Below are 26,731 nucleotides of genomic sequence, written 5' to 3'. Positions count from 1 at the left end.
CTGTCTGCACAATGTGGTTTATGCTAAACATCCGCTTTCCTTCAGGAGTCTGGAAATTCGGTACATGCTAGGCAAAGTATCCAATAAAACTCTGGGCACTGAGTCTCTAATGAGCTTCTCCAACAGACATTTCACGTGTTGTCATAATGTGTATTGGAGGAATTAAGCACATCCTGTGTGACTTTAAAGGAAGAGGAATCTTGGACCTAGTTTCCTCCAGTCTTCACCCCATAAGCCTTTTCCTTTTGCTGATTTTGCTTTGTACCCTTTCACCGTAATAAATCTTAGCCATCAATAGGACTATATTTTGAGTCTAGTGCACCTTCCTAACAAATCACTAAGCCTGGCGCTGGTCATGGGGACCCCAAACACAGGGACCAACAAGTGTCTTACCATCTTCAGATGTTTGGTAATTTTCCTGATCAATTCATCTTCTGCTATTAACTCCTTTGTCTTACTTGATGGAATGGGCAAAGCATACCTTACGATGGATTCCCCTGTTGGTGGAGATCCTAAGACCATTGGTTCGAGTTTCTCACGTACTGATTTTGTACTATGTTTTTCCTTTGGTTTAGGTGACAATGGTAAATTCAACAGTCCTTTTTTGTAAGTGAATTCTGGAACATTTGCCAATTTATTACTAGCGGCTAACAGGTGTTTTGCTGGCTTCATTTTGTTATTTTACTTTGCTTCCAAATTATAGATGAAAAAATTGTATTCCTCCCTGTGAATAAAACATTAAGATTTCAGATTAAACATTATGGCAGGATTATCAATCACCATGAAGATGGTGAGTCCCAAAATCAGCTCTACAGGAATTACAAAATGGAGAGAATAATGTTCCTAACAATAAATACCAACAAAAAATTAAAAAAATAAGCAAATAAAAAATACTGTGAGATATCCCTACAAGTGGCTGAAGGCTGATTTATGTATGGGCATTTAGGATGGGGGCTGAAGAGACAGAGACAGTGGCAGGAATGAGAGAATTTCTTTAGGAAACTTTAAAATTTTATTCTTACCTCTCCCCCATTTTTTTAAGGTAATATTTGCCCTTTACCATTATTTCTATAGGAATAATAGCCTAGGCCCAGTAATATCAAGGCAACACCAAAGTTGGACTGAGATAAAAAGTACAGACTGGACAGGTCTTAGGCTTTCATTCTTCTACTCCTCCCTCTCTCCAAAGCTGATTAAAACTCAGGACAATGCCTTTTCCCAAAGAGTTTTTTTTATTTTTTTTAAAGATTTTATTTATTTATTTGACAGAGAGATAGAGAGCACAAGTAGGCAGAGAAGCAGGCAGAGGGAGAGGGAGAAGCAGACTTCCCACTGAGCAGGGAGCCCGACGTGGGGCTCGATCCCAGGACCCCGGGATCATGACCCAAGCCGAAGGCAGCCGCTTAACCGACTGAGCCACCCAGGCACCCCTCCCAAAGAGTTTTAAACTATATGCTTGACCATGGGAGTTGTCTCATAGACTGACAAAATTAATATAGAATAGCATTGGTTCTCTGTTGTCTGAACTTAGATGTCTCATTGTTGTAGGTTGAACTGTGTCCCCGAAAAAAATATGTTCAAGTTCTAACCCCTGGCACCTGTGAATATGACCATATTTGAAAATACAGTCTTTGCAGAAGTAACCAAGTTAAGATGAGGTCATACTAGATTACAATGGGCCCTAAATCCAATGGCTAGTGTCATTATAAGAAAGCCATATAAGGCCACCTGGGTGGTGCAGTTGGTTAAGCATCCGACTCTTGGTTTTGGCTCAGGTGCTGATCTCAGGGTCATGAGATCGAGCCCCATGTCAGGCTTTGCGCTCAGTGTGGAGTCTGCTGGGGACTCTCTCCCTCTCCCTCTGACCCTCCCCCTTTAGCACCACTCTCTCTCTCTCTCTAAAATAAATTATTTTTTTAAAAAAAAGAAATCATGTAAAGACACCATAGAAAAACAGGGGTAAAGGTCATGTAATGACAGAGGAAGAGACTAAAGAAATGCAACTACAAGCTAAGGAATGTTAAAGATTGCCAGTATCCTTGCTAGGAAGAAGCAAGGGGAGTTCTTCTCTAGAACCTTTAGAAGGAACGTAGCACTGCAAACACCTTGATTTTAGATTCCTAGACTCCTGAACTATGAGAGAATAAATTATTATTGTTTTAAGCCACTTACTTTGTGGTATTTTGTAATGACAGCCCTGGGAAACAAATACACACATATAATTTCCCTAAACGATGGGCGGGACATAAACTGGGGCCTGGCTTTTGACCATTTTATGATAATAGATTACCAGACAAGAGTAGCCGACACTCCCAAGGGCATATGAGCTCACAGATGAAAATAACTTGACCCTGAAAAATACAAGTTTTGCAAAAGAAAAACAACAAACTGGAGGGAAAAAAAGTCCAAGGGCGCCTGGGTGGTTTAGTCAGAAGAGCATGTGGCTCTTGATCTCAGGGTTGTAAGTTCCAGCCCCACGCTGGGTATAGAGATTACTTAAATAAACACATACATACATACATACATACAAACTTAAACCAAAAATACACAAACACCCCCCCTACACACACACACACACACACACAGAATATTAGCAATAGAAAACAGGTACACAGGGTATTTTTTTAAAGACTTGAGTAGAAATATTACAAATGAAAAATGTAATAAACAACATAACTGATCACAGACTAATACTGCTGAAGAATAAATTGGGAAAATGGAGGATCAGACTGAGGTGTTCTGCCAGAAAGCAGCAGAAAAGATAAAGAAATAGAAATGAAAAATAAAGATGTGTAGAATTATATAAATGCCAAAAACCACACAATAGAAGATCCAGTGAGAAAGAAAATATGGACAGGAGAGAAATATTTGAAGAAATAATAAAGATAAATTTCTCAGATTTAAGAATAGTGGCACCATAGATCAAAAGTGTTCACAAAATGCCAAAAAGTAAACAGATAAACAACAAAACACAAACACAGAATGAAATATAAGAACCTCAAAGAGAAAAATCTGAAAGATTTCAGAAAGAGTATATAACCTAAAAAGGAGGAAGAATTGAATTTCCACCAGGTTTTAATAACATCTCTCCTCAAAGGATTGATCTTGTCTAACTTGAAAGATCTTGTCTAAATTGAAAACGCCCTGGATGCAGAGTTTAGCTGAAGGATAAAAATGATGCAAAGATAAGCAGCATTTATCACACATTCTTGAACATGAATAAAGTGAAATGCATAATATATATCATCAGTAAGTATTAAGAGTTAATATCAGATTTTAAAGAATTTAAAAAATTAACAATCCTATGAAAAATGGGAATATATAGGCCTGCATTTGTTGATACCAAAAAAAAAAAAAAAAAAACACGATTAAATTTTTAGAGTAGTACCTAGTGTAGAGAGGGTCATCTAATAAATTTTAAGAGCCTGATAATAGGTATTTTTTTTATTTAGCCGAAACCATGGCAAAAGTCAGTGGCATCCTGTTAGCACATTGCTGCAAAATACAAATATTAACACCAAATAATAGACTATTTAGGAAGTAAAATAAACCAAATAATAAATATTATAGGATACATTATGAATAAAATCAGTTGAATAAGGTTTTTAAAAACTAATTATTTCTCACTTATTTTGGACACAATCCCTCAAGTAAAACACAGAAGGCACATAACAATTATTGATATAATTGTGGATTTCCAAAATGCAAATATTTCTATATGTGAACATGTATTAGGATTTTAACCAATAGATGACACAGCTGGAGAAGAATCATACACATTTTTAAGAGCTTACCAAAAAAATAGTTTAAAAATATATAATATATATATACACATATATGTATGTATGTATGTATGTATATATAACTGGGATACAATGCCTCAAATACATATGAGAAAAACAAAGCAAAGAGAAAATACTCAAAAACTAAAATTCTATGACATTTTGCACAACTTGTCAAGACATTTTTTTAACTTGGTCATGAATGATAGAGCAAAAATATGACAACACTGAAAATTTTTATTTCATTCACAAACTATACAACAGCTTTATTGTTTTAGAAACACCGCAGTTAATTAAAAACATGGTCACCAAACATGATTTTTAAATCATAATCAAATAAGTATTAGGAAACATTATTTGATGCCATGTCACTAAAAATTTATTTTGAAGGAAGAATGCAATGCTCTTTTGGAAACTGTTCATAATAATAATAAATATATACATTATAGAACATAAGCCAAAGTCCCCTGTTGGGAAATATTCCCTTTTTTTATATTTTTCTCATATTAACTGCGGCATAATGTTTTAAGTAAAGTTAATGTAGTAAGCGATACAGAAACCAAAATTCAATTTACAAAACTAAAAAGCATCAAAAGAATTTCAAAGAAATTATATTGCCAAAGGCATTCCATCAAAAGTGTCAGGTCTGAGAGAGAAAGACCAGCAAACAAGACTTAAGAATGAGTGACCAATGAGTCAGAAGGTAAAACCAAGAGGGGATACACAGAAAATACAGTGAGAAAAACTTATGCCTGAGCGATGATCTTTGTCAAATGCTGGTCAGGTAAGAGGAAGACTAAGAACCAACGGATTTAGCAACATGGAGGTAGGTCACTTGTGACCTAAAGTACAGCAACAATTTCAAGAGTGATGGAGGTGAATGCCTGATTGACCTAAGTTCAAAAGAGAATTGTCCAAGAGGAAGTGGAGACAGTGAATATGAATGTTAAGCACCTGAGAAATTGTGCTACAAAAGGGAGTAAAATATGGGCAAGAGGAAGATTTTTTTTGGATGAGAAAAGTAACATGTTTGTATACTGTCATAGGTTAAATCATGTCCTCTCCCCAAAAATATGTTCCAGTCCTAACCCCAGAACCTGTGAATGTGACCTTATTTGGGAATAAGGTCTTTGTAGATGTAATCAAGTTAAGATGAATTCAAGCTGGACTAGGGCGGTCCCCACCCCCTGAGTGGTGTATTGGAAGAAAAAAACAGACTTAGATACACACAGGACAGAACACCACGCGAAGGCAGAGACTGGCCCAATGACTCTACAAACTAAGGGACACCTACGACTGGCAGCAGCCTCCAGAAGCTAGGAAAGAAAAACATGGAACAAATTCTCCCTCAGAGCCTCCAGTAGGAACCAACACTGCCAACACTTTTCAGCCTTCAGCCTTCAGCCTCCAGAAGTCAAAGAGAATAAATTTCTGTTGTTTGTGGTACTTCTTTTAGGCAGCCCTAGGAAACTAATACATATGCTGATGGAAATGACCCAAGAGAAAGCAAAATGTATTTACTGGTATAGAAGGAAATTGATGGGATGATATCCTGGAGTAAACAAGGGGAAATGGGTTTTAACGCACAAATGCGCCCGTGCACTTAAGGTAGGCACAGGTTACATTTATCTGTGGTAACAGGAAGGCTGGGATGCCGGCCACGTCAAGAAACCAAGTAAGGAAAAGCCGGGACACTCACCAGGTGCTACAAAACCACCTCATCAATGAAGTCCACATGCACATACAAATAAAGGTCACGTGGAGTGAACGCTTGTATTTACAAGAAAATGTTTAAGGATTTTACATAGTCTCTTCATTTAACCCTCCCAATCATGCTAGGAGGTGTACGTTATATCACCACAGATTTGCTCAAGTTCATCAGTCACCTGCTACCACGGAGACAGATCCGGTCCTCCTTCCAGGGGTCACTTCAAACCCTCTCATGATACAGTACACAATGAAATGGGGGTGGGGGGCACAGGATAGGAAAGCTCTGATTTGCCTTAGAGGCACAACTGCCACTGAGAGAGGAAAAGTAAACGCTTTTGCCAGAGAACCCAACGCAAACTCTCACAATCCGATGAGGAAAGTACCGCGCACGCCTCCGCTCCTAGCAGCCCGTGTACCTGCCGAGGCTGTGGGAAGCCAGGCTCCTGGGTGGTTTTGCCTGGGCGAAGAGGACTCTAAGGTGAAAGAGTTGGAAATTCCGAGCCTCCCAGACTTCCTACAAGGCGGGAGCCTGCAAACCCTGCAGACTCCAGCCCTGCTATTTTACAAACTGACATTTGGGCGGGAAGGCCGGGCCTCTGCGCCCTGAGACGGCAGCAACGACCAGGACCCGGCGCACAGCCGCAGGGTAGGCGGTTGACGCGCGTCACCGATGCCCCCCAGCCGCGCGCGCCCCCGCCGCACCCCCCCCCCCAGCCGCGCGCGCCCCCGCCGGCGAGACCCGCGCAGCGCGAGGAGCCAGAGCTTGAGCTGAGTCTTTTCGCCCAGTGGAAGGCGAGAGGAATTTCGGCAACGGTGGAACCCTAAAAAGTAGTTAGGTTCAAACCGCGCCCTCTTTCTCGCTCCCCAGGCTTCCCTCCGGGATGCTGCACAAGTGAGATTCTTTTAGACATTTGGCCTAAAGAAATAAAACAGGGGCCTATTCGGTGCTTTGAGAACTTGGGCTTCACCTGCAAAACCTGGGCCTCCAGCCGCTCATCTGCCGCTATCTAAAGTTATTTTCAGTCCGAGGATTTGTAGAGTCCTTTACCAGACTCTAAGCTCCCACGGAATTGTGCTGCGGCTTCGCGGTTTTAAAAATAAAACGGACTAAAAAGTTGAATCGTGCCACATAAGCAGTGTCTTGCCATCAGTTTCTCTGCCCTGCTTTCATATGCAATTTTCCAACGTAGAGCTTTTTTGATAGTTTGACTTAATTCTTTTTTCTCTTAAAAAAAATGAAGGTTATTGATTTAAAACACTCTCCAAATAAAGTTTTATTGCCCGAAGTAAAGTGTTTTATATTTAAAAATACTAACTTGATATAATTTAATTTTTAATAATGGCTGTGTTTGGTTTACTCTACGAATATTCAAATAAATAGTCCAGAGCAAAAGCTGAAACAAGAAGTGCAAAAATGGAAGAGGGCTCAAGATCGAGGCATAGAAGGATCCTGAACTCACCTCTTCCCCCCAAACACAAGAAATCTACAGCTACATATGGAGAATTTCCCTCTGCAAGGGACTTTGAAAGCTAGCTGAACAGCACCTCCACAACATAGGAGAAAAGGGCCACATTGAGACAGGTAGAAGAGGTAGAGACCAAATCTTGCAAGAAACCCCACCCCAGGCTCAGCAGACCCACAATTAGGAGAGATCTCATAATATAGGGGTTGTCCCTGAGGAGGGAGGGATTTGTGCCCCACACCAGGCACCCCAACTCTTGGGGCCTCTACCAGAGAGACAAGCCCCCAAAATGTCTGGCTGTGAAAACCAAAGTTTACTTCCAGGAGAACCACTATAAATACAGAACAGAAAATCCACTCTTAAAGGGCTTGTGCACAGACTCACTTGCCACCCTCAGACCCCAAGGCAAATGCAACAATTCAAAAGGCAAAGGAGATTCATTTGCTAATCTTAAAAATATTTCAATTTATGTTCAATTGATACTGTGGTCATTGCAAGGATCTGGGACAATTTAAATTCTGACAAAAAGTGGAATTTCCCCTTGACTCGCGCATTTTCTAATTTTCAGTTATATAGAAGGTATGTGACACATTTATTCATATACATGAATCCAATATGCTTATATGTAACGAACTTTCTATATATTGAGATATACATGTTTAAAAGACAGGAAACATTTGTGTTTTATCCTTTCCTAGGTATCAGCACACAATAATAAATGCTTGTTGAGTGAATGTTGTCACTTTTTTTCAAAAGTGCAAAAATGTGGGGCGCCTGGGCAGCTCAGTTGGTTGAGCGACAGCCTTCAGCTCAGGTCATGATCCTGGAGTCCCTGAATTTTTTAATAAAGAAACAAAATGATCTATGTAGAAAATCTGATGAAATCTTCAAAAATTAATAAGTTTAACTTGGTTGCAGGATACAAGATCAAAATACAAAAATCAACTGCGTTTCTATATGCTCTTGATGAACAATGAGGAAGTAAAATACCATAAATACCACTTCCCATGGCATTAAAAATATGAAGTATTTATGCATAATGCTGAAAAATGTGCAAAACCTCTACACTGATAACTATAAAAAATTGCTGAGAGAAAATAAAGGTCTAAGTAAATGCAGCAATACCATGCTCATGAATTAGAAGATTTAATAATGTTAAGATGTCACCTCTCCCCTACTTAATGTATCAGTTCAAAACAACCCCAATCAAAATACCAGCAGGCCTCTTGGAAGAAATTGGCAACCTGATGCTAAAACACCTATGGAAATGAAAAGAACCTGCAATAACCAAAACAACTTTGAAAAAGAATACAGTGGGGGGGCTTCAAACAAAAAGCATAGTCCCAGAGGAGTTCCTGGTGCCCCTGGGAATAAAGTCTTATTTACAACTGCTGAGCAACGCCCTCCCTCCCCCAGGTGGCACCCACAGCTCTCATAGCACGCAGCTGACAGTGGCTCCAACATGGCCTCCCAGCCGCTGACACACCTTAGGGTTCTTTCTTCTGTTCAAATCATTGAGAACCTATGTTTTTTGGAGAGACTGCATAATGGCAGTCAGTCCAATCTGTTCTTTGTTTGTTTATAATAACAGTTCGGTGGGATTTGTCCATCCCATGAAATGCCTGAATAATAGGTATGGGAATGTGTGTGAGAACGACAACAAAAATTTTCATAAGGTTTTGCATAGGAGGTGAAGAAACGGGCCATTTGCTGCTATTTCCAATACTGAGAAGTAAGATTAAGAGAATAGCAATCAAATTGTAGTCAAAGCCATGTGGCAGATAGCAATTCAGAAGTCAGTTAAATTCAGGACGCCTGGGTGGCTCAGTCGACTGGGCGTCTGCCTTCGGCTCAGGTCATGATCCCGGGGTCCTGGGATGGACCTGCATCGGGCTCCATGCTCAGTGGGGAGTCTGTTTCTCCCTCTGCCTGCTGCTCCCCCTGCTTGTGCTCTCTCTCTTTGACAAATAAATAAAATCTTAAAAAAAAAAAAAGTCAGTTAAATTCAAGGAACTTGCAATAGTTTGGGAGGGCTGGACCAAGATACTGTCCTTGTGAGGAAGGGTCCAGGAGCTATGCTAAAAGACAAAAGAATATTAATATTCTTTCATTTCCCAGTACCTCCCGCTGTTTAAGGTGTTGCATCCCCAGGTGCTTAGGTTTTCTTCCTATCCTTCCATTGCCACAAAATTAATGTGTCCCATTCCTGTAACTATAACTTCTTTCAAATTGTCCTCCACTCTCACCCAAATTTTTCATCTAGAAGAATCAGTCAGAAACAAGAGATCCAAAGGGGTTTTTTTTATAAAGACCCGCTATGTCCCCTTCTTTCTGCCCATGTGGGCCAGTATGTGGGAGAGTACAGACCCAAGGTGGGACAGTAAGAGCTGGAATACTATACAGTATATGCTCTATGATTTCCCATGGGATTTTCTCTGTTTCAAGGAACTTTCAGTAAGAGGGCCAGAATGCCCTTATGGCCAGAAAAAAAACATCTCAAATAACTCAGACTTTGTACTGTCATCTTTGAAATCATCTAAGATCGGCTTGATAGAATTCAGGAGCAGTTGAGCCGTAAGAGGGCCAAACTATGGTCATTCCTCTTCAAAAAACATTACATGTCCCTCCCCCTCATCTCCTAAGCTAACAATCCAAAGTTCTAAAAATTTGCATGAATTCTCCCCATAGGGGTCACAAATTTCCCCCTTTTGCATTTGGTGTATATGTGTGTCTCTGTAAGTGATGTCTAAAAAGGATCAGAACCTTCCTCTAACCTGGGATGGATCTTAGTACCAATTGTTTCAACAGGGCAGGCATAAGGCTAACCATCAAATTGTCCCTTCAGCCCCCACCCCAAGGAGTAAGAACAACTAAGTTATCTACCATTCAGGCAGCTACCGTTGACCCTACTTCCCAGTATACGGCCTGCAACCATCTCCCTCCTCAGCAACAGGGAACAGAGTGGATACTTATTTATTGCTTGATTGAATAATTGAATAATATGGCTGCTACTAAATCCCAAGGATGTCCCTCAAATCATATTAAATGGGGAAGCTCTGGTCTTTCCTATTCCAGAAAGCCAGGTCTTGTCAATATTCAGTCTTTTTTACTGAAACCATCAAGAACTATGAAAGGTCTACAATTTTCCTTACCTGCTGGAAAACAAGTTAGCCTGCCACAATATCATAGACACTGGCATAACATTTGAGACTCCTGGGCTAGAGACAAAGGACCACTTATTAATCGCAGCAATAACAGCAACCAGAGTTGCTGGCTCCCCAAGCCCCAATTCCTACAGGGCAAAGCAACAATGGCTAGGTAATGCTGGCACACTCAGTGAGTTGGGCTCCCTGAGAGAGACAGCCCCGGTCTTCTCTGAAAACACTGCTAGCAAACCTTCTCATCTATTTTCCAGTGAGAGACATTGTCTTTATTATCATGAACAGCCAACAAATCTGCCCTCTGTCCCAGAGAGAGATGCCGTGTTTTCCAAAGCTATTTGCCGTACAAATCTCCTTGGAAAGGTATCCAGAACAAAATCTATCAGAAGATATGCAGAAACAAGAGAGAATCATGGAGAACTATCTCCCAACAGCTCCATCAATACATATTAAGTCAAAATGGATCATAGGCCTAAGTGAAAACCTAAATCTATAAAGCTTCTAGAACAAAACATAGAAGTAACCAGGATGACTTTATAGCCAACAAGGTCAAGAGTCCAAAGAGCTTGACCCACATAGAGGCACCTCGCCTAGAAGATTTAAGGAGGCACTCCCTTTTAGGTCCTGAGCCTGCACTTGCACAACCCAGAAAGTACCTCCTGAAATTTGTGATTATCCACTTGGGCTTGCCATAATCTCCATGCTGCATCTTTTTCCATTACTGATAGTTCCAAATTTGTTTTCCTTAAGTATCTCTGTAAGTCTCCCAAGTGGCATATGAACTGGGAAACTAATTTAGCTATGCACCATGTGACCTCCTGAACCAGAGTAACCGTAAAGAAAATTCCTTAAAAAATGCAATTTTCGGGGCTCCTGGGTGGCTCAATCATTAAGCATCTACCTTGGGCTCAGGTCATGATCCCGGGGTCCTGGGATTGAGCCCCGCATCAGGCTCCCTGCTCAGTGGGAAGCTCCCTGCTTCTCCCTCTCCCACTCCCCCTGCTGTGTTCCCTCTCTTGCTATCTCTCTCTCTGTCAAATAAATAAATAAAATCTTTAAAAAAAAAAAAGTCACAAACAAGGTCTTAAGTAGAGGCATGTGGATAGACATGAAATTTTCCATATCACACGTAATTACCTACTAGAAGACATCACCACAGAAGAAGCACCAAACAACTTAGTAGATAAAACAATATAGCTAATTGATGTTAGCCAAACTTTGTCCTCATTCATACGAACCTGGCACAGTGGGTGCCAATTGTTTCAACAGGGCAGGCATAAGGCTAACCATCAAATTGTCCCATGAAGGCTTTCAGCAGCCTGTACTCTTTGCTTCAGGTTCTCTCTTGAAGGGAGATGTCCCCACATGAAAGAAGTGGTCACAGTAGGAGAGATGGGGCTACACATCAGTCCAAAATCATGGATTTCCTCTTACCAAAGCCAATCAAGCTACTGTTGCCTCTGAATATCCACCATGACAGCAACAGAGGCCAATAACCTAGTGTGACATTATTCCTTGAGGAGACCACCTACCTGGCCATTTGGTGGCAGGTTGATTAAATTGTGCCCATTCCACCCTGGAAGAACCAGTGAAATATGTGGGTCTGGAAACCAAGGGATAGAAGCAGGAGATATCCCAGTTAGCATCATTCCCAATAACCACTAAGGAACTTTGTTCTTTTCTTCCTGCAACTCTGGACTTCGAAAACTTAAAAGTCTAACTCCCCAAAGGAAAAAGCAAGCCTCCTATTGAGCTACAAGCTAGAGCTGCCAGGGCTGCCACCTAGACATCCCAGGATCCTTGTATCTAGGAACCAGGAGGCTGGAAGAGGAATCACTGTGTTTACAGGCATAAATAATACTGATCAGCAGGGTAAACTAGAACTAATGTTACACAATGGTAGCAGGGAGGAATATATGAAATTTGGGTGATCCGCTTGAGTGCCTCTTGGTACTCCCTTTCCCAATTACAACTGTGAATAAGCAAATGCAGCAAACCTAGCCTAAGAATTGTGTGGGTCTAGGGGTCAGACCACCCAGGAGTTTGGGTCACACCACCAGGTAAGCTGTCATGACCAACAGCGGGGATAGCCGAAGACAAGGAAATTTAGGATGGAGGCGGGGAAGGGAATGGATAGTGGAGAAGTGTTTCAGCCCCCAAACCAACTGCAACAGTGCAGACTGTAATTTGGCCCATAAACCTCCCTCTTTTTAAGTTTATTCTCAGGAAGAAAGGTCCATAGGAGCTGTGGAGGAGCTGCGCCTGAATGTGTAGGAGAACTACATGTGAAGCAAAGCATGAACTGTGACAGCCATGAAGACCTCACCTGTGCCGATCACATCTCCCTTCAAGAGAGAACCTGAAGCAAAGAGTACAGGCTGCTGAAAGCCTCCAGCTGTGGATAACTTCAGGCTCTGTCTCAGCCTTTGAGCTGAGTCCACTTGCCTCCTTGAGCATCCCCCAGCCCATAACTGAGCACACAGTGATATAAAGCCTTGCTATTTTGGCCAATGTAGAACTCCTCCATGGGCATTCTTTGGACTTGAGATCTCCACTGGGCTTCCAGAGACTTTCTCACAGCTATGCCACAGTCTGATGCTCGAAATCTTTTTACTTAACCCTCCTTCCTCCTCCCTCGCCTTTCACAGGTATCAGATCTGCATCATCATCTGAAAGCTTCCTCTGCCCCTCCTGCTCCTTCTCTCCTTTAACTTTCACTGTTGTAACCCCCAATAAATCTTTCACTTATAACTCATCTTGGCATCTGCCTCCTGGAGGGCCCAAATCAACAGAGACCTAAATGTAAAAACAAAAACCATAAAGCTAGGAGAAAACATGAGAGAACATATTCATGATCTTGATATAGGCAAAGTTGTCCTAGACAAGACACAACTATAATATGAGTTGACTGGTACTTAGACAAGTGCTAACTATAAAAAAAGAAGTTTATAAACTGCACTTCTTCCAAATTTGAAAATAAATTATCTTTCAACAAATGAATACATAAACAAGCTATGGTGTATCATTACAATCATTAATACTGTTCAGCAATAAAAAAAAGGGAACTATTGATACACAAAACAATTTGGATGAATCTCAAAGGCATTATGCTCAGTGAAAGAACCCAATCTCAAAAGGTTACACACTGTATCATTCCATTTATATGACATTCTCAGAAAGACAAAAACTGTAGTAAGGGAGAAAAGATCATCAATTTCCAGGGGTTAGAGGTGGGGGATTATTTGATCATAAAAGGATAGCATAAGGGAGCGTTTTGGCATTATGAAACTATTCTGTATCTATATACACGATGATTATATCCATGCATGTGTTAAAATTCACAGAAATGTACACCAAAGAAGTCAATTTTCCTATATGTAATTTTTTAAATACAAATTACAAAAATAATCCCCCATGTATTGATGCTTCGCTTAAAATTATTCAGTGAATGAATGTTTGGAACTAAAGTTGCTGGGGTATATGGTAAGGGTGTGTTTACTTTTGTCAGAAGCTGCCAGGCTGTTTTCTAGGGTGTTCTATATCTTCATTGGGATAGTGGTCACACACTATGTACCTTTGTCAAAACTCATCAAACTGAGCACTTAAGGTGGCTGCAATTTATTTTATGTAAAATATACGTCAATAAAGCTGATTAAAAAGAAAATATTTTAAATTATTCCTACATATCAAAAACAAAAGATTTGAACAGGTATTTCATAAATGAATGCATAGCATCAATAACATTATTTCTCATTAAGGCAATGCAAATTAAAATACAGTGAGATACTGCAAATTAAAATACAGTGAGATACCACTACATAACCACTAGAACTGCTAAATATTACTGAATACCACATGTTCTGAGAATATGGAACAACTGGAATTCTCATACGTTGCTCATGAGTGCATGAAATGACAACACAATTTTAGAAAACATTTCGGTCATTCCTTACAAGTTAAACATAATCTTACCCTCTGACTGAGCAAATCCATTCCTAGGTAATGAAACATGTACACAAAAAGACAAGAGCATGGAATGTTTAATCATAATAATACCAAACTTGAACCGTACAAATGTCCATCAACAGGACGACGAGTAACCAAACTGTGTCACAATCATAGGACAGAATGCTAATCAGCAATATAAATAGCAATCACCGCCACACACAATAACCTAAATCTCACAGACATTATGTTAAGCAAAAGAAGCCAACACAAAAGTGCAGATACTGCATGATTCCCTTTATATGAATTTCAAAAACAGTAAAACTGATATATAGTGATATATATTAGTCAATCTCCAAGATGCCCTCAATGATCCTTGTCTCCTGGTTTTCATATCCTTGTGTAGTCCCCTCCTACACTGATCCATGTCTGGCCAAGCGACTGATACGATGTTAGGGGTAAAGGCCAGAACTGAAATAAACATTGTGAACACTGGAAAAATCTTAGAGTCTAATAATTGACTCCTCGGAATCCCAAGGATTTTTAAAAATCTAAAGCTTAGATTTTTAAAATCTTTTTCTTATGCTTATAAATATCTTTTGATCAAACATGGGTATCAACAATGGTATCTACCTTATTTATGTCAATTCCTACAGTTAAATTTGCCACCAAAAAAAAAAAGAATTCAGAATCAGAAGACTCTGAGCATTTCAAATATTTTAGTGTACTTCTTTCCACTGTTAAATTTGTATTGTAAAATTTACCTGAGTTGGATGTTGGTTTTCCTTCACTTCTACTGTTTTATTAGGAACAGAATCTTTCACTTCAACGGTAGGCTGAATGGGTATTGAAACAATATGATTAAGACATGATGTACCTTTCATACAATCTGTAGTTAAAAATTCAAAATAAAAATATAAAAGTTTTACCTTCACGTAAGGATATCTTTTAGAAGAATCTAAAAAGCAAAATGGACATACAGTTAATTATATGTAAACATGAAAGCCAACTAAACATTCATGCAGTTAGTACTAAGCTGAATCCTCATGCTTGGCTCTGAAAATGATTACATTAGGTTTTGGTGTTCTGTTTCTGGAGATAGGAAGGTGGTTAGGACAGCGACAAGAGAGAAATAAGAACCCATTATAAATATTGAAAAAAATACGAATATATGTTCAACGGAACATGCAGTTAGGATTTCAAAGTAAGATTATGTTTCAAATGACTACAACTAAAATAGAAAAGTGCACATATACCAATGTGAACATGCTGATTGATGGGGAGAAAAGCAATTTTTAATCAGAGGAACAAATCATGACCCTGAGAGAATAAGCGTGAAAGCCAATGGTAGAAGGCAACAGCACATCCTTAATGCAGTACAGCAGAATCATTTATACCCTTATCCTACAAGTATTTACCATGTTCTTCAATTTGCCCCATAATTTAGGCAGTACACAGTTGTGATGATAGTTCAATTGAATGCATAACTTAGTTTTCATCAGAGAAAGTGTTATGAATTCATCAGCTTGGATATACACTTGTAGGATAATAGTTAATAAAAGTATTCATTTTTGCCCATACCCATGTGGCCTATTGCTATGCCTACATTTCTTGTATCCTCTAGTTTAGCCATCTTAAAGTTTCTTGATCCACTCATGCAAGAAGGTATATAAAACACATCTAAGAAGTGATGTATAATAAGCTTTCAATATGGAAATATGACTACCAAAATGGACAAAATCAATTTAATTGCCACAGAATTTTTAGATACTGAAAATCATTTGTATTTCAAAATCAGTGTCATACTTACTGATAATAACAATTTTAGCATTTAGGGAATGAACCCTATAATCTCTTTTGTTTCCAAAATTAGTTTGATTTGGTACATCATGTTAGTCTTTAAAAGGTTTTTTGGGGGCGCCTGGGTGGCTCAGATGGTTAAGCGTCTGCCTTCGGCTCGGGTCATGATTCCAGGGTCCTGGGATCGAGCCCCACATCGGGCTCCTGGCTCAGCGGGGAGCCTGCTTCTCCTTCTCCCTCTGCCTCTCTCCCTGCTCATGCTCTCTCTCTCTGTATCTCTGTGTCTCAAATGAATAAATAAAATCTTTAAAAAAAAAAAAAAAGGTTTTTTTGAAAACAGCTATATCAAAAAATTAGCTATCTTAAAAAAAAACAAAACAGCCAAAGCTTCCAAATTCAGATTAATCTCATTTGAATAATGAATACCAATAAAACAGAGATCTTTGATGTCCCATAGATCTGAGGAGGATGAATGAGTGGCTGTTTTACCCCAAGTTTAGCACTCCATCTGCTTTCAGTATTCTTTGCGGAGCAGCTATAATTTAATCTGTTTTAGTGCAAATACACTCAAGACATCTAAAGTGAATTCTCTGGAGTTTCCTCATCAACTCCAAAATTTCCTAGCTAACACGCCTTTCTTTCTTTCCTCCTTCCCTTCACTATCAACCTTCTTCAAAAGTAATTTCTGGGGGCACCTGGCTGGCACAGTCGGTTGGGTGTCTGGCTCTTGATTTCGGCTCAGGTCGTGATGTCGGGGTCCTGGGATTGAGCCCCGCATCAAGCTCCAGGCTCAGCAGGGAGTGTGCTTAAGGATACTCTCTCCCTCTCCCGTTGCCCCTCGCCCTGGTCGCTCTCTCTCTCTCTCTCTCCCTAAAATAAATAAATAAATACTTAAAAAAAGTAATTTCTGGATCTATGGTCTTGATTGTTCTGCTTTTACATCCCTTTTATTATGGATTATCTCCACCACTTCTTTCCTCTTTGTTTAGCCATAATATCTTACATCTATAACCTCTATTTCTGTATCTCCTTGCTCCCCTCTAGCTAAAAACAAAATAATGCTTTTCCTTGATCCTATTATGTCTTGAACTATCAGTGGCCTTTCCAGATTTCTCTAAAGAGAAGTCTACATCCTTGCTACGGTGCACATGACCCAAGGACCACCAACACTGGCATCACCTGAGAAGTCAGAATGCAGAATCCCAGACCTGCTGCTCACAATGTGCATTTTTAATAAGGTCTCGGATGATTCACTAAAATTTGAGAAATTCTGGTCCATACTGAGTCTGTTGCCACATTCCCTTACCTTAACTTAACCTTTTGGAAAAAGCCTCAAGTTCATCACTATCGATTCTCCAAAACTGAAAATGTATTAAAAGTCATGAACTTTCGGGGTGCCTGGGTGGCTCAGTTGTTAAGCATCTGCCTTCAGCTCAGGTCATGGTCTCAGGCTCCTGGGATCGAGCCCCGCACTGGGCTCCCTGCTTGGCGGGAAGCCTGCTTCTCCCTCTCCCACTCCCCCTGCTTCTGTTCCCTCTCTCGCTCTCTCTCTCTCTGTGACAAATAAATAAATAAAATTTTAAAAAAAGTCATAAACTTTCTAATGGACTTTTTATCAGGGCTAAAGCTTCCTTGATCTCCCCCTAACTGACCCTGCTCTCTTCTTCCTTCCAATTCTCTTATTTTGCACTAAATGATACTATCTTATGAAGTGCCACCACTTTATATGACATTAAGATATATACATTTATAGCTGACTAGGACATAGCTCTGCATAATCAGCTACGCCGGTCTTTAATGTCTTCCCAACAGTGAGGAAATCAGTAAGAGTGGAAAAATTTTGGCATACATCTCTGACAAACTTTGGTGCTGGAAGCTCACTTGATATTATTCCTGCATTTCAAATACTCTGCTCTTCCTTTTAAAAGAATTATTTTATGTTACCACCTTCCACTATAAAGAGCTGCTTTGTCCTTCATTTACTCCCGGTACTCTCCGCCTTTCTCATCATTCCCTCTTTTCCTCTTATTTCCTGATGTTCCTTAGGTCTTAGAGTATCTTGAAATGGAACCAGTCATTTAGCTCCTTCAGTGGCACTCTCAATTTAATCCGTTGCTGACACCTGATAAGATATACAATTGATCTCCTTTTCACATTTTTCTTCTTTCTATGCATTTAATAGGTGATTTTCTTTGGATATTAGATCATATCAGTATTCCCATTTTAAATTAACATTCTATCAAGTGACTTTTTAAGAAAATACAATTCTTACCTTCTACCTGTTCATTTAATATACGTGGTCCTTTCTGATCCGCAGCTCCAGATAAATGTTTAACGTCTTTCTTTGGAAGACTCTCAGAAATACTTTGTTAAAATTAACATAAAAAATGAGCTGCATAAAGACTTCCTAATCCTTTTCTAGGAAAATATCTGAATTTCCAACTTTAACAGCAATCAGACTTACAGATAACAAAAGCATGTATTGAAAACCAAAACATCTAAAAACCTCATATATGCTTTCTAGATCAAGTGTACCTTTTAATCTACATTTGCGCACTGACTCTGTAAACTGAACATGGAAGGCCAGAGTAAATACTTTCATAGACAGAAGACTGATTTATATGTACATTTCAACAGGAACTAACAAAACACCTAACTCTCCTTTGCATTTCCCACCAAAATAAAAGGACATTAAAAATATGTAGTTAATCAAATTCTTTAATAAGTATATTTGCTACAAATTTAAACTGTTCCTAATGGCAGAAACTTTTTCAGTGCTAAAGTAAGATACTTGACATGATGAGAAACCTTGGAGTATATCATGTTGAGTATAAACAGAACACTGTGGTAGCTGCTGTTTCATTTAGATAAACAGGGCTTGGAATTTTTATTGATAGGAGAAATGGTTGAATGAAACGGCAAAGTAGGAAGAAAAACTTTTCTTGAAATTATATTTAAATAATAGCAAAAATTTTAGATGCGGGGATGAAACTCTTCAAAAAGTATAGTAAGCTTTCATAAGGGAAGAATAAGAACATTTATTAATTACCTAAAATGTACCAGGCACTTATTTTAGTATGCACATTTTCTTTTCTACACACAACAATAACAATGATTATGACAATGGGGTGGATCTTCCTGCTTCCTGGTCATTCCCAGACATAAGAGTGAAATGATGAATAGATGTGATCCATGGTTCTCTCCGTCTAGAATGTCCTTCTCCAAGACCTTCGCACGACTGGTCCTTGTCATCCGCCACTTGGCGGCTCTTGCCACATTCAGAGAGATCTTTCCTGACTAACAAAATTCCACTCCCATTCTCAACCCCATCCTAATTACAAACCCCCCCAAAATTCCCTAACATTTCCATTTTCTTTATATGAAGCACTTACAGTAACTTACAATGGATTGTTGTTTCCTTATTTTTTTCTGCTCCAACCACTACAGCCTAACGCCTCAACTTACACAGCCTGGTACGTAGCTGATATTTAATAACAGAAATGTATTTAAGGTCAAAACATTTAAAATAATCTCACTGAGGGGGTGCCTGCATGGCAGCGTCAGTTAAGTGTCCAACTCTTGATTTCAGCTCAGTTCATGATCTCAGGGTCATGAGATCAAGCCCCATGTCGGGCTCCGTGCTGAGCATGAAGCCTACTTGGAATTCTCTCTCTCCCTCTTCTTCTGCCCCTCCCCACCCCTCTCACACGCTCTCTCTCTCTCTCTAAAAAATAAATAAAATCACCTCGCTGAGAAGGTCTCAAGTACCAAGTCACTATACTGTCGACCCTTACACAATGCAAGGGTTAAGGGCGTTGACAGCCATGCAGTCAAAAATCCACATATAACTTTTGATTCCCCAAAAACTTCACTACTAATCTCCTATTGAACTTCCTACTTTAAAAGCAATTAGACTTAAAAATAGGAAAAATGTAAATTAAAAACCAAAACATTTAAATAGAAGACCTCGTACATGCTCTCTAGATCTAATCTACATCTTAATCCTCATTTGGCCATTGACTCTGTAAACTGAGCATGGAAGGTCAGAGAAAATCATAACCTGATGCTGACCTTACCAATAATGTAAAGTCAATGAACACATTTTGTGTGTTATATGTATTATATGCTGTATTCTTACAATATAAAGAAAAGTTTATTAAGAAAATCATAAGGAAGAGAAAACAGATTAACAGTACTGCACTGTATCAAAAAAATAAGTCTGTGTGTCAGTGGACCCACAATTCAACCTCATCCTGTTCAAGGGTCAACTGTATACCTATACAATGTCACTGAAACGTAACATACCCCAACTTAGAAATCCACCTTCCCGTTCTTACTTTCCCATTCTTTTCTTGACACTACTGCCATTTATTTTACTGTCCTTCAGAAATCTTCACATTTAAAAAAAAGTGTCCTCAATATTTAATAAATCACTAAATACGGCTGTGATCTTTTTTGTCCTATATTTCTATAGCAGCCTTTACAGTACACAAAGCATTTTCAAATTTGTTACCACATTTGTTCATTACACATACCTGAGAGGTAGGTATTAGTACCATTTTTATGAATGAGGTCACTAACATTCAAACAGGTTAAACAAGTTTTTCTGGGATCCCACAGCTACCAAGTGACAGAACCAGGATGCTAGCATATCTTTGACTTCAAATACAGTGCTGGCACCATTGTGTAGCACCTGCCTGTGCTAAGAGATCAGGTCCTTTTTACCTCCTTCCATAGTCTGTCACCTTAGAATAGGTCATCATCACTTTATACTTATGTTTCTACAAGTATGGCTGCCACAAAGATACTCAATGCATACTATTTTAACTATCCAAAATGGCTTTTACCTATTAAAACACCACGAAACCAGGGACACCTGGGTGGCTCGGTCGGTTCTGGGATCTAGCCCCATGTGCACAGTGGGGAGCCTGCTTCTCTCTCTCCCTCCGCACCTCCCCCAGCTCATGCTCTCTTTCTCTCTCTCTCTCTCAAATAAATAAATAAAATCTTTTTTAAAGTAAATAAATAAAACACCACTAAACCAAATTGTTATTATAATCCCAATGCTCCTTGTAATCTACTTGACTATCCAAACATAATACTTTCAGGGCCCCTGGATTGCTCAGTCAGTTGAGTGTCCAACTCTTGGTATCAGTAGGGCTCTGCGCCCAGAGTGGAGTCTGCTTCAGATTCTCTCTCCCTCTCCCTCCTGCTCACTCACTCTCTCTCTCACTCAAATACATAAATAAAATCTTTATATATATATATATATAAAATACTTTCAAGTCCCAGACATTAGCTTTTCAAGTTCCAAGTTGTAAAAAACTATAATCCAAACTTTCTAGATCTCATCAGGAATTTTGCACATCCATATACACCACAGAATCACATCTGGTCATAGGTTGGCCTGGAGTAATTCTTTAGTTTTTTGGATAACTTAATTTCAAAACCCAAACTAATTCCTTATCACTCCTAAGCCTCAGTTTTCTGTAATAATACTACACAGCTTTCATTAAGTTAAGCTTGCAAATCAGCAGAACTGTATTATGCTGTATTATTATATTTAGCACATCATTATTTTATGAATTACAGGTAAAAAGTATAAGGAAATAGTTTTTATGGGCAAATGCAGAGATGACAGAGTAAAGTCTAAGCATCCCTTTTATGCTTTAACATCATTCAATGCTTATATTTTAAAATAATAAGAAAACAGCATCTCAGAATCCCATGGTGATTCTCCATCTTCCTCTTCTCCTAATCCTAATGCTGACATCATAACTATAAAATACAGTCACAGATACATTAATGAGAACATGTATTATTATGAATTTTAAACATATGTACAAGCTTATCCCCACTCATGAATATTTCAATAAAATAAAAGTAATAGCAGTAAAGATTTCCAGAGGGTTGAATTATTTTCAGGAAGAAAAAGTTGGTAGTAGTCGGGATACTTAAAAAGAAAGACAGCAAAAGAAAAATATCTTAATGAAATGCATAACATATCTGGATCTACATACTTTCAGATTTCTTTATACTAGCATTTGAGCACAGGAAAAAATTCATAGATGTTTACTAACTTACCACTACTATTACTTTTGTATGCTCTATCAGCAGAAGTCAGATTGTCCTTAACTGTTTGCTCTTGTGGAGCACTTTCAGTAATATTAATACCATTGTCCTTTTTTCCAATTGCCAGCTGCACCTCTCCTTCCTATAAAAACAACACAAAACAAAAAACCAACTTCAGAAAACATCACATGAATTCACTTGTTCACTCACTCACTCAGAAAGACAAATACATACCGTACCTGTCAAGTCATAGGCACTATCGTGGGAGAAGCTGGAATTATAAACGACAGAGACTGCCCTATATGCTAATATGGCTAGAGATGGACCAAAACAATTAAGAACAGAAGAGTATCATTTATTAGTTCTACAGGTGAAGTGAATAAGGCACAGTGAAGGCACAAAGGAGAAAAGAGTTGCATATGGGAAGCTCAGGAAATGCTGCAGATAGGGCTGTATATTGACAGACAGACAAGGTGCACAAGGAGGGTGCAAAGGACATTCTAGAAAAGGTAGAATGAGCGAAAGGATGAAATATGAAATAACGTAGTAAGTGACGACAGCTCCGAATGTGGCAAAACTGGAACACAATTTTTGGGAATGGGATAGAGAGAGATAATTGGAAAATCAGGACTGAACCAAAAAAGGCAAGTGTCATGCTAGAATATGAACTTTCTTCTTCATGTAATGGGGATCTACTAGATAAGCAGAGGAGTTACATCGTCAGAAAGATATTTTAGAAAGGTCTGACAGCAATGTAAAGATGAACATAAAGGAACCAAAACCAGAAGAGTATTTCAAAACTATACGTGAGAGAGTGAATTATGATAATAAGATATGAAAAATGGTAAGCAGGGACAAAATACTGAATGTGGTGATTTTTTTGTTTTGTTTTTTACTTTTTTTTTTTTTTTAAGATTTTTTATTTATTTGTCAGAGACAGAGAAAGCACAAGCAGGAGGAGTGGCAGGCAGAGAGAGAAACAGGCTTCCCGCTGAGCAAGGAGCCCAACTTGGGACTCAATCCCAGGACCCCCGGATCATGACCTGAGCCGAAGGCAGCTGCTTAACTGACTGAGCCTCCCAGGCATCCCTTTTTCTAATTTAAATTCAACTAAATAACATATAATGTATTACTGGTTTCAGAGGTAGAGATGTGGTGATTTTTTTTTTTTTAAAGATTTACTTATTTTTAGAGAGAGAGTGTGTGTGCGTGCAGGGGGAGAGGCAGAGGGAGAGGAAGAGAGAGAATCCTCAAGCAGACTCCCTACTCAGTATGGAGCCTGACACAGGGCTTCATACCAGGACCCTGAGATCATGACCTGAGCCAACATCAAGAGTCGGATGCTTAACCAAGTGAGCCACCCAGGTGCCCCTGGATGTAGTAATTTCAGGGAAGTTTGGGATCCAGGATTTTTCCTGCTTCAGTGTTTCAGTGGTACAATATACTAGGATGGGGAAAACAAATGACAAAGCAGATTACAAAAGGTCAGGGTAGAGGAATGGGTCAGAAACAACGTCTTCAATCTGGGACATACTAAATTTGAAGCACCCAGGAGACTTAAGGAGAAAGTTTTAGACAAATACATTTGGAGTAGGAAAAAATGACAGGAAAAGCACATGATGTTAATAAAACATAAATATCTATATGTGAACCTACACAGAGCTCTGAAATTTTCAGAATAAAAATAAAAGCAGGGGGGAAAAAACCATGGGATTCAATAGTTCATTTATATACTTCAACATTAGTTTCAAGGATAGAAAATATACTTTTATTAATATAGGCAAGTTAGTGGGCACCTGGGTGGCTCAGCTGGTTAAGCATCTGACTCTTGATTTTGGCTCAGGTCATGATCTCAGATTTGTCAGATTGAGTCCCAAATCAGGCTCCATGCTCAGTGGGGAGTCTGCTTCTCTCCCTCTCTTTTCCTCTCCCTCTGCCCCTTCCCCGACTCTCTCTCTCTCTCTGAAATAAATATTTAGAAAGAAAATATATATATATAGGCAAGTATTAATTTCTGTAATGAATAGCATTTTTAAGATTAATAAAAAGATTTAATTGCAAAACAGCAATTCAAGATTTTGTAAGAATACTTTTCTAAAAATTAATTTTAAAAGATTTAAATTGTAGAAGAGAAATACTTATGGGATTATAGAATTTTGAGGCATCTTTAAGTACTACTACAATGTACGAGAAAAAAATATATATATGTAAATATATTTATAAAACCCTATTTTAAAATTCACATGATTTTCTTATTCCACTGTGAACAGCATACTAATAGCTCTAATTTCCTATCTATGAATATAGGATGGTAGTTAAAGACTGGGGAAAGAATCTAGTATTAAAAAATTAATAATCATGATCATCCAAGTTGAAGGTTTTAAAGTCTCCAAATACATGTATGATTATCAAGCAGGACCCAATATTCACATGAGGAAAGAAGAAAGGGACAAAAAAAAAATCAAATCACCAGTATTTCTGAATTTCAGATATGAAAGAATTCACATTTTAAATTTAACAACTATGGGGGCGCCTGGCTGGCTCAGTCAGAATAGTGTGTGACTCCTGATCTCGGAGTTGTGAGTTCAAGCCCCATGTTGGGTATAGAGATTACTTAAAATTTTTTAAATCTAAAACAAAAATTAACAACTATGAATACTAAAGTTTCCTGAGAATACTATAAAATGTATCTACTATTGGAGATATTTGAAAAAGTAAAAATCATCTTCCAGAAATAATTCTGTATACTCTGTTGGCAACCTTTCCTTGCTTATGATTCTACAATGACAAACAGTTCATATTACGAAAAAAACTATAAATTGTGAGTTCATTCATTTGATGTGTGTCTGTGTATCTATTAAATGCAGACACAATTAAAAATAAATTATAAATCACAATCCAGAAACAAAATTCTGTATTTTTTCTTTCAGAGTGTTGCAGCTTAAAATTTATTTCATTTATTGGATAAAGATTAAGAACCTCACTTACATAATCAGAAATTTCAGTTTTAATTAATGAAAAGACTAAATGTTTACTTATTTCCTCTCTTTAGTCTCAAAAAGCTCTAAAACCTACCAAGATTCTACCACACAGGAAGTTAAATCAGAAACCACAAGAAAGGGCACCTGGGTGGCTCAGTTGGTTAAGTGTCTGCCTTCAGCTCAGGTCATGATCCCAGGGTCCTGGGATTGAGCCCTGCATCAGGCTCCCTCCTCAGTGGGGAGTCTGCTTCCTCGGCACCTCCCCCTGCTCGTGCACTCGCATTCTCTCTCTCACAAAAATAAATATATCAAATCTTAAAAGAAAAGAAAGAAACCACAAGAAAGACAATGGCCAAAAATTCAAAATTCAGAATAAATCTGATTAAGGCCTAAAACAGATTTCACTTTGCATTATCTATAAACACAGGTTTTGCTAAATTAAATATAAGATAGCACACTTTATTAAACTTAAATGGAAGGATAAAATTTTCTTCCAGTTCTTCATAAAAGTCAGCTGTAAGTCATTCAGAAGAGTCTAAGCATTTTTTTTATTACTTGACTTTGTTTTCTTATTTTGCACTTAAAATAATTTCTACCATATTTTGTAATATAGAGTATCTGCTCTCCTTTAGCCTCACTACTGCTGTTGTGTTTTTATAATAATCTCTCTCAACTCTTCAATCTTTACATTCTTCTTGCCCTTCTTAAAAGAATTCTTCCCCCCACCCCCTCCCTCCTCTTCACATCCATCTAGCTGTTCTTTCCAGTTGCTTTCTAATTCTCTCCTTCCATAATGGCATACCTAAGAATTGTTTACTCCCACCAACCTTTATAAATCTCAATGTGGTACTTACCTCTCTGTTGTTATTACATTATTTCCCCTTATGATCTTGAGGACTTCGGTTTTTTCCTAAGATTCTTTTCATTATAAGGATCAAGAGGATGGTATGTGAAAAAAAAATAGGGAAAAAAGTTTAAAACAGAACAACTTACCTTTATCACACCATGGCCTGCTAACGACTTGACAGAAGGTTTTGAAAAAGCAGGACAAGAAAAGTCATTGGCTTTGAATGGTGGTTTGTAAAGAAGTCCAACTATATTTTCATCTTCATAATCAGAATTATCGTGCTCAGATAAAGTTCTACCTCCTAGTGTTATAAGGCCACATTTAGTTCCCACTTAGTAAAAAACAAAATAAAAAGAACATGAAAATATCTGTAATTTCGAATTACTGAATAATACAAAAATGGACAAAAATCAGTGACTAACAGGTCTTCAAATAGCTTACCATTCTTGAATTGCTCAGAAGCATTCATTAGCACTCTTAAGTTTGGTATTGGGACAGTCTAGAAAAAAATTAATAGTTTTAAGGATTACAAGTATCACATTTGATAAAAGAATTATAATATCCCCCATTATCAAATGAGCACCACTACACAGAGAACCCAGGTTTTGCAATCATTCAAATGGAGATTCAAATCTCAGTTCTGCCATTTACTAAGCCTATATCTTCTCCTGGGATGAGGATTATGAGAGATTTAATAGCTAGTCCCAAAATGTTATTTTCCTTACCCCTAACTGATTATTATATAAATTCTTCCTCAAAAAGTTAAAAATAAAGCTACCCTACAACCCAGCAATTGCACTACTAGGTGTTTATCCAAAGGATACGAACATAGTGATCTGAAGGGGTACCTGCACCCCAACAATTTACTTTATACTGAAAAAATTAAATTCTTTACTAAAGTATTTATAAACAAATAATTGTAGAGTGAGAAAAGTCAGTGTTATTAGGGATATACTATGAACGAAAGCCT

General features: G+C 38.4%; 2 protein-coding genes across 3 annotated transcripts in view; both read right to left on the bottom strand.

The window, feature by feature from the left end:
* The window catches only part of LOC144382329 (coiled-coil domain-containing protein 7-like), an 87,242-nt gene extending 86,570 nt beyond the window's left edge, over positions 1-672 (bottom strand). The window contains exon 1 of the mRNA XM_078075300.1: positions 394-672. Within this exon, the coding sequence (XP_077931426.1) occupies positions 394-672 (279 nt within the window). The remainder of the gene's footprint in view (positions 1-393) is intronic.
* On the bottom strand, positions 663-26,717 carry LOC144382330 (ankyrin repeat domain-containing protein 26-like). 2 transcript variants are annotated; one of them, XM_078075301.1, is made up of 6 exons: positions 26,203-26,717; positions 25,908-26,092; positions 21,946-22,075; positions 14,991-15,019; positions 14,826-14,897; positions 663-724 (listed from the first exon to the last, which is right to left on the bottom strand). In XM_078075301.1, exons 1-6 carry the CDS (start codon positions 26,228-26,230, stop codon positions 698-700), a joined length of 471 nt encoding a protein of 156 aa, XP_077931427.1. In that variant the 5' UTR covers positions 26,231-26,717; the 3' UTR covers positions 663-697. The 2 variants fall into 2 exon arrangements, with proteins under 2 accessions (XP_077931427.1, XP_077931428.1); XM_078075302.1 differs by lacking the exons at positions 663-724; positions 14,826-14,897; positions 14,991-15,019 and adding an exon at positions 21,462-21,639.
* Positions 26,718-26,731: the final 14 nt, after the last annotated feature.

This window comes from Halichoerus grypus, chromosome 6, assembly GCF_964656455.1.
Source record: "Halichoerus grypus chromosome 6, mHalGry1.hap1.1, whole genome shotgun sequence".
NCBI lineage: Eukaryota > Metazoa > Chordata > Mammalia > Carnivora > Phocidae > Halichoerus > Halichoerus grypus.
Note: the sequence above shows the minus strand (reverse complement) of the source record. Positions and strands in the feature narration are given on the sequence as shown.